This window comes from Myotis lucifugus, unplaced genomic scaffold (assembly GCF_000147115.1).
Source record: "Myotis lucifugus unplaced genomic scaffold, Myoluc2.0 scaffold_133, whole genome shotgun sequence".
NCBI lineage: Eukaryota > Metazoa > Chordata > Mammalia > Chiroptera > Vespertilionidae > Myotis > Myotis lucifugus.
In genome coordinates this window covers 1403390-1416659 of record NW_005871181.1, presented here as the reverse complement: position 1 = coordinate 1416659, position 13270 = coordinate 1403390, and the positions used below count along the sequence as shown (strand labels likewise).

General features: G+C 41.9%; 1 protein-coding gene across 2 annotated transcripts in view; it reads right to left on the bottom strand.

Annotated features, from left to right (window-relative positions):
- Positions 1-1466: 1466 nt before the first annotated feature.
- Positions 1467-13270, bottom strand: part of GPATCH2 (G-patch domain containing 2) — a 30214-nt gene continuing 18410 nt past the window's right edge. For both annotated transcript variants that reach the window (XM_023758598.1, XM_006094314.3), the window contains exons 4-5: positions 8312-8400; positions 1467-2375 (exon numbers count right to left, since the gene is read on the bottom strand). In XM_023758598.1, coding sequence (XP_023614366.1) covers positions 2146-2375; positions 8312-8400 — 319 coding nt within the window. In that variant the 3' untranslated portion in view covers positions 1467-2145. The remainder of the gene's footprint in view (positions 2376-8311; positions 8401-13270) is intronic.

Genomic DNA, 13270 nt, shown 5'->3' with positions numbered 1-13270 from the left:
GAGTATTTAACAAAAAGCACTTTTTAAAAATGATAGTTTTCTAAGTAACAAGCTTGTACAAAATAGCAGTTACTTCACCCAGTTAGAAAGCTTCCAAAGATCAATTCCCCTGGTAGTCCATATTTCCTCAAACTGTCCTCTTACCACTGTACCTCTACGAGAGAAGGTGATGCTTAAAAAACATGTACATTTGGCAAATCATCCAGGCTTTCCAAGGGCAGGCAGCCTTCCTCTCCCTGATTGGCGGTGTTTTCTTTAGGGGACCACTCCCGAAAGGTCTATGACATACACAAAAACCCTCTCCCTCCTTTAAAAATCTCTTGGGAATTTACAGATTTTCAAAAACCTATTAGAGTGGAGCACAGAGAAATTTTAGGACAGTAAAGCTACTGTGAACGATGCTATAATGTCATTATACGTTTGTCCAAGTCCATAGAATGTGCTGCACCAGGAGTGAACTGTAATGTAAGCTGGGTGATGGTGATGTATCAGGGTAGGTTCCTTGGTTGTAACGAAGGTACCACTTTGGTCAGGGATGTTGATAACAGGGGAAGCGGTGCATGTGTGGGGCCAGAGGGTCTATGAGAAATCTCTATACCTTCACCTTATTTTGCAGTGAACCTAAAAGTGCTCCCAAAACACCAAAGCCTAAAAAAAAAAAAAAGAAAAAAAAAAAAAAAGAAAAAGAAAAAACCTCTAGCAAGGAGATTCACATGTGTTATCTTGGTCTTTACTTAACCAATAAAGGCCATTACAAATAGAATATTATTATTGGTCATTACTAATGAAGGAGATAACAAACCAACATCTTCTAAACTAGGGAGCAATTTAGAATCTCTAACATTATGCAGCAGGTGACTCAGACATAACAATACTAGGCACATAATAAAAATGACTTGCTTTGCTTGGTTTTAAAGAAACTGCTAAGATGTGAAAAGGGCAAGTCGCTTCCATTCATTTTTGTTCACCTTGTAGATGGGTTGGCTCATGGCCTGGAATTTGAATTCTTGGGAGAGCCATTTATATCTTCAAATAAATGGGTTCAATATTCTAACGTACACCAATGGTTAAAATTTAAAATTAGTTTACTATAGTTGAGTTGCTCTTTTTTTAAAAAAAAAAAATCAACCTTTGGGAAGAGAGAGGTAGAAGTCAGTCTAGATCAGCGGTTCTCACAGGGGCCACCTAAGACCATCCTGCATATCAGATATTTACATTACGATTCATAACAGTAGCAACATTACAGTTATGAAGTAGCAACGAAAATAATTTTATGGTTGGGTCACAACATGAGGGACTGAATTTAAAGGGCCAGAAGGTTGAGAACCACTGGTCTAGATTAATAGAATTTATAGTTCAATCATGATGAATTTAAAAAATACATTTTTCTTTCAATAATTACTTTATGTCCTAAATGAGGTAAAATTTATAAAACACGCACTAAAGTAATGTTGAGGGCACTCTGGTGATAATAGGGATGAGGTTTATTTTTGTCAAAACGTCAGAGGGATACGTTAATTGCGGTTGGTCAACTGTGAACTTCACACTACACTGTCCAAGGTTAGAAGATTAATGGGTACCTCTCCCCATTAGAGAATCCTCACTCACACACACACACACACACACACACACACACTCACTTACTCACAAACGCCAAACTCAACAAATATGGAACTGACACGTCTTTCAATCAGAGATTCGCTTAGGTCCTCACTGATGGTCTTTTGAGCCACCCTCGATCGGGGTGGCACGAGACACAACCTCCCCGGCCTGTCTCATTTTAGAAACCCTAGGGTGCACTCACATTTGCCCGGGCCTCACACCCACACGTGAATGAATCAAGCTTAAAAGCATTAGACATTACTGGCATTTGCCATCAAAATAAATAAGAGAAATGAGCTGTTCTTTCCATCTAAAAACAGCCGAAAGTTGCTGACAACATTTAAAGGGAACGGTTTGAACTTGAGCACCATGAGCTGGGATGAAGGCGCATCTCTGTCGCCGTGGTAGGACTGGACGCGGTTAGGAAGCTGGCGTGACAAGTCCGAGGCCTTGTCGATTTCTGCTCCACGAACAGAAGCTGTGCTGTAATTTCAGAACAACGGGACACAGAGCAAGCGAAGCAAAACTGTGAAGTGTTTCTTCTTAGGCGGATGTCCCCGAGGCGGGGATGGGGGCGCTGGGGGCTGCGGGAGTGCTTTTTGGTAGCGGAAATCCAAGTCCCAAGCCCTTTGGCCTCTGCATGGCTTGAATGGGCTCGGCCAGCCCCTTGCCATCGCGTCCGAGGCCCGAGCCAGGTGTCCAGCCCATGTTCTGGAGCATGCGGTTCCCTATGTTGTTTTCTGAGATGGGCTGGGCGTTTTCTCCAACGAATCCTGAAAATGTAAAACGACAAAGGATGTTAGTCCTGGCACAGGCAAAGGTCTTCTCGGGCCAAGAAAACCATGTTCTCTTCAGTTTTCTTTCACAGAGGCACCTGGGAGGGAAACTCTTACTTACAAAAAAATAAATGCCTTGCGTCAAAATACTTCTTTAATACACCTGAAACCTTGTAATTTTATTAACCAACTAGTGGCCCCGTGCACAGATTTAGTACATCGAAAGGAAATTAATTGGAAAAATATTTTAATTGCTATTCGCCCTTTCTCCATAATAGAAGTGTCAACCAAATTCATGATCCACAATGACAGATCGAAACACATGCGTGCAGTTGGCACCAGCAAGAGCTTTATATATATAGATAAACTTGCTTAATTAGACCTGCTTTCTGATTTGGCTAAACTTTTTCCAGCTCAGTGAAGCACCCCAACTTCTCTTTCAGGTAATTGTCAGCAACACAGCAGTAAATATCAACACTAAGCAGATTATTATTATAGATCATGCAGGGAGAACAAAGGGTAAAATATTTAACTGCAGCAGTATTTGACTATATCCTGCACAGTGAGAAAACCTGGTCATTTTCAAGGTCCACCACTTACTTCTTTTCAGTCAGGTCAAGTTTCTAAACTTTTAAATCTCCATTTTCTGGCTAATGAAAAGAAAATAGGATTCCACCGAGTCTTCTATCTACCTACTCCAGAAATTCTGTGAGGATCAAATGAGATGAGGCACGGGAAAATGCTTCACAGACATTTGGTTAAAGTGTAAAATGTTTCCACCTGACTATAAAGCAAGTCATGTCCCTGGGATGAAGAAACTCCAAGGAGGCTAGTTGCTAGGGAGAGGAAGCCGGGTGTTGCTATGTGACATCATTACCTGGCACCCACAGCCACCGTTCTTGCTGGGCTGGACTGTGGGCTGCATTTTGTGCCATAGGGTCTCGGCAGTGTCGGCTGCGATTTGGTGGGCTCTGGGGTGGTGGCAGGGCCTCCACCGCCACTTGGGGGAAGTTGAGTGTTGCTTTGGGGGCACCAGGTCTGTAGTGCCATTTCTCTGTAAATGGACAGTGGGCATCATGGCAGCTCCTGCATTGAGCACCTGCCCCCTGGTGGTTAGTGTGTGTCAGCAACCAGTTGGACCGACACTTAGCAGATTAGCCTTTTATATATATAGATGTCACCGCAATATGTTCAATAAAAAAGAAAAAAACATTTAAAAAGCCACTACAATTTTATTTAGAAATTATGATTATGGTGGTACCCAAGACAGACCTCCAAGGTCTCTAATTTTTTACTGAATAGCTACTGACCAGTATTTTCAGTTAAGCAGTATGTGAGCATTCTCTCCCACGGCCCTGATGTTTTGAGAGATTGCTACGAATTAATTTATTTCAATGGATAAGCTAAAATCAGATCCGCGGTCTAATGCTGCTCTAGGCTACCGATCTGTTTAATCATATTTTGGATAAAGAGCTTGCAAAATCTCAGATTTAAAATGTGTTTTATATTTAAGAAAAAAAAAATAAGGCCAATTTAAAATGTCCCTGCAAAAACTGCTGAAGTGTGATACATTTCTGTTCTCAAGTGAAGAGCAAAGGAAAACTGATTCACTATCATGATTTTAAAATGTTGGTATTTCAAGGATAGTGGCCCTGGAGTGCTGTGTTTTCATGTAGGTGGAAAGTAATCCATTCCCTCTCTTTTTAAAAATGCTAGTTTCGCTCCTTAATGAAAATAAAATAAAGCAAAGCATCATCTTGTGTTTTGAAGAAAAACAAACAAAAAAGAAATGTTAAATGTCTCCAATGCTAAATCTTTCCACATAGAAACACAGACTCATCAAAAAAGCAAAAACAAAACAAAAAAGCAATGGCTTTTCCATACAACCTTAAAAAAAACCCCATTCAAACAATGGAGAGATACTTTGATTCTAGAATGAAATGTACTGTTGGTTTCGCATCCTTTTTCTTTTTATGAGATTAAGGCATGGGAGGGCACAGCTCAGGCTCTGCTCAGCACACCACCACCACAATTTTCCTTGTCTTTTGCTCCTGGCAGTGCTAAATCCTTTAAGTTCTTCCCTGGAAGGCGCTCCTCCCGCTAGGGCAATTTTAGCAATAACCTTCCGCGTGCTCCCTCCCAACCCGCCTGATGTTGGAGCTCTCGTATCTATTATAGCCCATTCGGTCCTCTCCCCTCACACCTTCCAAAAACCACTGCGGATGGTAATTCACTTGCGTAATTGGCTCAAGAGATGAAAATCTTGTACCGGCCTCTCCTAGCTGCTAATCTGTCCAGCTGACTGCAAGCCTAATTGGCAGCTTGTTTAGTAATTTGGCTCCTAAAGTGTTGTATTGATGTTGGATAAGCAGCCAGTGGAAAGGGGAGGTGACGGGCTGCTCCCCGCATCGCCTCGTGAGCCCGCTTCCTGCCCTGGGCTCCGATGGCGTTCCGTGGTCCACACACACTTCTCCCCATCCTTCCTCCGCACTTGACTAGCCAGCCCAGGGCCAGGGCTATCGTTATTACTAGTGATGTTATTAAACTGTTAAGTTATAATACTGTCCTGTAGTTCTTGGTAACTAACTTAGGATCATAGGTTTTGATTACTGTTTAAAAAAGAAAAGAAGCAGCATTAAGTACAGAAAGTGGTAGGTGTTACTACTCTCTGTCGAATATTTTTATTATTTCATTTAAAAAGAAATTATGAACCTGGTTCACAGTTTGATGCTCAACCACTGACCCACACCGGCTGGGCTGTTCAGAGCGACTTTTAATAAAAAGTGCACTGTTTAAAAATCTTCAGCCATTACTATCATTTACAACCTGCCTTTTGTGCCTTAAGTATTCAGGAAGGTTATTTTGTTACTAAAGGCCTGGTGCACGAAATTTCTTGTACTGGGGGGGCGGGGTGGGGGTTGTCCCTCAGCCCGGCCTGCATCCTCTTGCAGTCCAGGACCCCTCGTTCCTTACCACCCACCTGTTCGCTGCTCCTTAGCAAGAGCACTGACCACCAGGGGGCAGCTCCTGCATTGAGCGTCTGCCCCCTGGTGGTCAGTACGCATCATAGTGACTGGTTGTTCCTCCATTCGGTCAATTTGCATATTGGTCTTTTATTATATAAGACAGTGGTTCTCAACCTTGGCTGCACATTAGAATCACCTGGGAATCTTTTTAAAATCCTGATTTCTGGGCCTAAGAATGAAATAAACTGACAAAAAAAATAGATCCAGAGACACGGAGGCATGCAACAGACTGACAAATCTCAGAGGGAAGAGGGGGGCGGGAAGAGATTAAATAGGGAACTTGTATGCATATATGCATAATCCATGGACACAGACAATAGTGTGGTGGAGGCCTGGGGAGGGGCCCGGAGTGAGGTGCAAGGGGGCAAATGGGGGGAAAGGGGACATCTGTAATACTTTCAACAATAAGGAGGAAGTAAAAACAAACACTGTTACATTGGAGCAATTCATATAATTTTGTATAATTTAAAATGTACAGAAAAAAGGTTGACTCCTCTGGTGACTATTTTCCCTATGATATTATTTCACTAGAAATCAAAATAGTAACAGCAAAAACTCATTCTGGATAACAATGAGTTTAGTAATGTATAGTGGACAAAACATTTAAAAAAGGTAGTTGCCATAATAGTAATAAGCATATTTACATCTTTTAATTTTCATATCCTCAGTAAGCTGTGACTTCTACCACAAACATAGACCGTAACCAACATTGCTGACTGCCTTTTTAAAATGCGTTAATAATATTCCTCCTATTTTGTTCAGGGCTTTTCTTCACCTTTACAGATGACATTTTTCAAACAATAAAATGCATTCTGCTGGCAAGCCTTCCTGCTTCAACAGTTCTCATTTTAGAATAGTAACTCTACATCCTCGCTGCGGCGACACCCACCGTCTCTGCCTATGTGACTTTGAATGAGGCAGGGAACAAGCCATACATTTAAAAAAATCAATATCCAACCTTATCAATATTCATTTTACTTTGTCAATACAAACTACAAAGGTGAAGGAGCAGTAAATAAGCTAAAGCACTGAAATAAACTTGGTGTTCCTGTCACAATTAATAAATGTTCAAGCGATAATGCTGCTGGCTAGTGCACAGCCTTATGAAGCGATGAACTTACGCTTCATGCTGGTGCTAAGATGGGGTGGGTACAATTTTCAACATAGTAAGCGGTAAAGATGATCACATTTTGGGTTATTAATTTCATAAAAGACTTGTTAAGTCTTTTTAAAAAATAATATTATGTATATAACATACCACTTTATATTTAGGGTCCTAAATTATTGTTTGGAATTAAGCGAAAGCGCCTAATTTCCTGACAATTCTTTTGGTAAATCTTTTCTTAACCTGCTGTTTGACTGCATAGTAGTTCACATGTAAATCAGAGGGGATCATTAAACAATGTTCAAGCTGTCAGGCTTTTAGCTCTTCTTCCATATTATAAATGAGGTGATCTTCACCTGCATTTTTCCAGCTCAGATGGAATGTTGACTTAAAGGCAGGGATTGTGAAAATATGTCTCAATTCAGTGTGTTTTTTGAGAGGTCTGCAAAGGGCCTATAAAAAGGTGAAAAAAATCTCTTTAATTCTACCTGCTAACTCAACTTCGGAAGCTGACAGATATAACTGACTCCTTATTATGTGACTGGCTATATTCCAGAATTTGAAAATGACAATTTCAGAGACAAGACAATCTAGGATCCACGACCTCATTAACAAAGTGTATTTATGCAAAAGCATTTCTTACTTGAATTCGAGTAATAGTCTTCACCTTGGAGTTGATTCATTAATATTGGAAGAAATTCTTTTAGAAACAGGTCTTTTTAAGTAACCTCACCCTCCTTCTCTTCGAGAGGAACGTGTGCATAGATTTGAGACTGTTCTGGATATGAGTGACACAATTCTCCTACGTCACTGGTTTGTGAATAATCATAAAAAGTTTTATGAGTTTTATTCTTGAAGGAAATTTGAAGGAAAAAAATCTAGTAATATAATAAAAATCCAGAATCTTAAGAAAATCACAGCAGTTTAGAGGTATAACATCTGGAATATGCTGGTGTGAGCTTCTAAATGTTTTAGGCTAAAGTTTAATGTTTGGAATTATAAAGTGAAAGTGCCTAATTTTCTGACAATTTTCAACACATACTCAGTATAAGTGGTTCCCTCTGGCACTATTGAATTGTAACGTCAAAACCACCTCGCAGAAATAATTATACCACCCTCCTCGACCATTCTGTATTTTCCTTCTCCCTGCACATGTGTTGAGAGAGTGAGGGCCTGATCCAGCTGTTGTCTGCTCCTGATTGCTGGCATGAAGGTGCTGCACTGCCATTCCTACGATTGTTCTGTCTCTGCCACTAATGTCTGAATCACTGAAAGACGAGAATTCAGGGGACCATTCAATGGAACAAGGGCATTAAGAAGCCTACACCTGCCTATGAGAGATTTGAACTGAAGAACTTATGACATGTATTTGATCTGAAAGTGGCTATATGTTCCCACATAAAGAGATATATAGAAGTGCTCTAATTAATATTCTGTATCTCTGCATAGCAATATTTAGATGAATCTTCTATGAAACTTACAATATGTAATAGTGTGTGTTCAAGTAAGCATATGCAATGAGATAGACTTCACAGATATAGTCTTACAAAAAGGTCTTGAGTAAGTTGTCATAGAAAGAACATGGGTTTAGGGGTCATGCAGGTGTGGGCTCAAAACCTCCCTTTGCCATCAATATTATAGAGAAGAAGATCCTCACACGTGCATCCATCCCTACACCAAATGCAAACGATGTAACAGTTGCTGGCAACCGTGCCTCTTCGGTGCAGTGATGAAGAATGATCACTATTTCATTCTTGATGACTCATGAACCTCACACGTGTGCTCTGCCCCCTTCCTTTTACCTGTTGTAGGAGGTCCAGGCAAGGGTGCTGCCTTCCTTCTCCGTTTGACATCTCCCATGCACAAGGATCCTAAATGCATGCTGGTTTGCCTACGGGCAATTATCAGAAAAACAAACAAACTATTAACAAAGGAGAAAAAGCATGATACACAAACACACAGCTTGTACAATCTGAACCTAAATCCAAAGGTTCTCAACCAAGATGGAGCGGCATCGTAAAACCACCAATCTTGTTTATATCGAAACATAATTACGTTTGTTGACAAGCGTTCAGCAGCTAAATGCGCCACCATAAATTGTTACTGGAATGAATAATATAAAAGGAATGCTTTTTAATTTTCAAAACTGGCAATCTTTCTGGCTCAACATAAAATCAAGCGCTGTGGCTTCTGACAGGAAAATAGCTAAGATTAATTATCTAAAGAGATCACAATATTGTTGCTAGGTTATCAATTGGTTACTAATGCTTTACTGTCAGAACAACATTTATTACAGGAAAAGTATGATCAATTTCTTTGAGGATATTATGCGGCAGCAAATTCTCTTAAAACATTTTCAATAGGAAGAAGAAAACAGCGATGCTCTCCCTTATAATTCATATGATTAGAATTCCTCAGTTAATTACCAGTTAGGTGAAGCAACATCCTGGGAATGCATTAATGCCGGTCTGCTGCTCCTGAACAGGCTAATGGGGTATTGGATCATATTCGTAAAGAAACAGCATATGAGAACCTTCTGCTATTCTTGGAACTAGTTAGAGTTAGATTATTCTGCCTCATCGTGGGTTCTTGAATTAAACAGATTTGGGGAAATTAGAAATCGCCCATTGGAAACCAAGACAAAGTATTACAAACACGGAAAGGACGTAAAGGTCTTCAGATTCTTCAAGCTACAGAGGGACCCTGTCCACTTCCTGGATCTCAGTCCCTGACATCGGTTGAGCCCGTGTCTGGTGGTCATGAAGCAGAAATAAACGAAGCATGTCATTTATGGGAGTGCACGCTCTTTTAGTAATTCACAGAGATATGTAGTAGTAGCTTCAAGTTTTATAGAACCCAATTTGAAAACATCCAGCTTGTTAGAGAAAAACTTAAAAGCAAAATATCAATTCAGTTAAGAACCCAAATATGTGGTTATGCAGATGCACTCAGGTGTTTAAATATTATGAAACCTTAGGAGTTGTGGAATAAAATTAAATATAAGTTCTATCTATAAGGCACAAAGTAAAGTATAATTAACGATCAGGCTAATTCAAGGGGCTATACACAACCAAAGAAATACACCAGTACAGGATGCAAATGGGCACTTGTCTGGTTTCTCTTGCCGTTATATTGAGTGCATAGTGTTTCCCTGTTACAGAATAACTAATTATAATTATTTAAATATTTTTAAGCCCTAGCCGGTTTGGCTCAGTGGATAGATTGAAAAATTAGTTCATTCAGTTAATGACTAACTTTGCAGAAATATATTTATCACACATATATGTCAAAGTGTTCATTAACATGCATAACTAACATTTTATTGGCTTTTGTGGTGTGCTCTATGGCTCACAGAGACAAGGAAAATCAATGGTTATGATCACATCTACTTTTAAAATTAAAAAAAAAATAGAAATTTAAAATAAAATTACAACATCAGAGAAGCATAGAAATAAAAAATTAAAGTACCAGAAAAGACACATCCTTTTTATCCAAAAGTAATGAGTTCACTGATTCAGCAAGTATTAGCATCTACTCCTGACTCAGCATAAGACCCCATCGTGGTGGTGAAAATGCGGAGAGCAGGAGAGAGGGTACAGGAGATACCAGAGAAGGAAATGTTCAAGTCCTATTGGGAGAGTTTCAAGTCTGAGCAGGGAGACAAAGGCATAGGGTCTGGAGTAATTAGGGACAGTGGTGGCAGTGGCAGGCAAAAACCAACATTCTTAACAATTGCCAGAGATTTTACTTTTAGTCTTTACATAACAGGTTGCATTTAATGTGCCTTTTTTCCTTTGGTTGGGAGAAAAACCTGTGCTTCCATGGAAAACTATGCTTTTAGAAGATACCCTTGCAGTCATGGGCACTTTCTTCTCAACTCCAAGTTAGAGAAAACAGAAAGCAAAGGAAACCCATTCTTTCTAGAACCTGAAGACCTGAGCCATGAGAACAGCTCGCTGTAGTCCAGGAATTGTCAGGAACTCCCCCCCCCCCCCGCCTTTTCCCTTCTAGTGGTTCTCAACCTGTGGGTCGCGACCCCTTTGGCGGTCAAATGACCCTTTCACAGGGGTCGCCTAAGACCATCCTGCATATCAGATATTTACATTACAATTCATAACAGTAGCAACATTACAGTTCTGAAGTAGCAACAAAAATAATTTTATGGTTGGGGGTCACCACAACATGAGGAACTGTATTTAAAGGGCTAGAAGGTTGAGAACCAGTGCCTTAGACAGTGCAGTGGAGTTGCTACAAACAATACCAAGGAAGGTCTACCCTGTCATTTAGTTCTCACTCTTTATGTAAAACATAGCAGTCATTATTTAATTTAAAATCAGTGGATGTCTCAGAGGCGGCCGTATTGCTTTGGTCTAAATGAGTCATTTGCCTTTGCAAAGCTGAGCACTGGGGTTATGAGTGGAGGCGAGAGTTGGCCATTTCTGTGTTTCTGTTTGGCTGTGGTGCTCTGAAAAATGATAATGCCTCGTCCTACGAATAGACCCAAAGTTACTAAAGGATCATGTTTAGGACCCTTTTGTAAGGCGCCGTTTGGAAACGACCAGCCAACCCTGTCCGTGTACTTGATCAGAGGACTGACTTACAATGGAGAAGAGGGCAGACCAATCGAAGCCTGATGATTCGGTATCTACTGACGCCTTCCACACTGGGGGTCAGAGACACAGTATTTAAGCAGAGAGGGTACAGGAAGAATGCTGTCTCCTATTCATAAGCACTGGCACGGAGTTATGACCTGAACCACGGTTTCCCATACATTAATTCAGGGGTCCTCAAACTTTTTAAACAGGGGGCCAGTTCACTGTCCCTTAGACTGTTGGAAGGCCGGACTATAGTTTAAAAAAAAAAACTATGAACAAATTCCTATGCACACTGCACATATCTTATTTTGAAGTAAAAAAACAAAACGGGAACAAATACAATATTTGTATTTGCATGTGGCCCGCGGGCCATAGTTTGAGGACCCCTGCATTAATTGTTAAATTTCCTACTAAATAGTAGAAAAGCAGAGCTCACAAAGAAGTCACTTTTTTTTCTTTTGAAACAGACTTCACTCACGTATCCCATCATCCCTTTAGATAGTGCGGTGGTGGGAAACGGGGCGTGTTGTCCAAAAGAAAAAATAATAACAACTCAAAAACCAAGAGGCAGGAGAGAATCCCAGGAAGAACTCCCTTGCCTGGAACCTGGCTTCTGACCTGGGCTCCGAGGACGGACGCAGCGTGTCAGACACGGTAGCATGAAAGAGGAGACCATCGGAGCATGTCTCTCCTGCCTAGTGTTTACAAATAGAGGCTTTTCAGGGAATGAGGCCCGTTAAAGCTGCCCCCTGGATAGAACGTGTTCCCAAGCAGCCCCGACAAGCTGCAGAGGAAAAATATCAGCCCGGACAGGGCGCCAGCTGCACAGAAGTGAGGCAGGGCCACTGTGTCACTGCGGGGGCTATGGGGGCAGAGGAGAGGGTGGGGGCTGGGAGATCCAGTCCCTGTCACTGCAGGGCCATGGGGTAGAGGGGAGGGTGGGGGCTGGGAGATCCAGTCCCTGTCACTGCAGGGCCATGGGGGCAGAGGGAAGGGTGGCGGCTGGGCGATCCATCCTGTGCAGATGTTCTCTTTCTTCATTCCTAGGATTGCATCAAGTCCTTGTCTTTCCTGGTATTTGCTCTCAAAGCCCCTTCTTGTGCATGAAGAACCCTTTGCGTTTGGTGGTGTCGGTCACACCCTGACCAGGTCTGGGTCCTGGGGCCTTTTCTCTCTCTGGCTGTGGCCACTGGACTTAACCATCCTGCCTTAGCCCATGCCCCGTCCCTTCAGAACGACCCAGACTTGACGAAGGGCACTAAACTCGGGCCTGGTGGCCCGTCACGGGGCCCCTCGCTCTATTCCGTCCTTACCCTCTCTTGTCACACCCTTAAGTGTGTGGCCTTCTGTGGGAATGTTCTTCTTTATTCCTCCCATTGTTACTGGATTTTATTTTACCATGAGCAGCAACAACAAGAGATACAAGTCATGACCAGGTGAATTAGAAAATAGCAAAAAACGCCAGTTAAAATGAGGTAAATTAGAAAATAGCACACAATGGAAGTAATAAAAGCAAGTAGTTAGGGCAACTGAAGGGATTTTGTGGTCAAAGGCATGATCAGATGGTCCACGCGTGGAGGCTGGGGTGTGAGTTCAGCTGTGGGTTCCGTGGCCTCATGTGCATGTGGGATGAGTCAGGGAGTCAGAACTTGTCCCCCACCCCCACCCCCTGCCACCCTTTCTACTTCCCCAACCAGATCTCGGAAAAACCCAACCTGTCCCCATTTTTGTCCATGTGGGAGGACGTTTACCCATCAATGGCATGTGAGACTTTCTTTCTCTCCATTTCCTTACCTTCCAGAACTGTGATAAGACCAGGGCTCCTCCCAAAGGTCCTTCTGAAGATTTTACTTAGAAACCGTTTGTGTAGAACATCTGCACACCGGAAGCAGTGCTAGCTGCGCACCTTACTAACGTTACCATCCCCACTTTACAGATCAGAAGCCCAGGGCCCAGGGAAGTGAAATCCCTTACCCAGGCTCCCTCGTTTAAGGGGACTGATGAAGGGCACTTGGTGGGGTAACAGGGCAGGCGTTCGGCTCGTGTAGGGTGTCACGGAACACCCACCGGACAAACGCCGGACAGTACACAGCCATTACATGTCAACGCTATCAATATGCTATCATAAGGCTATAATGAGGGTCATTTCTAAATCACAACTAGGTG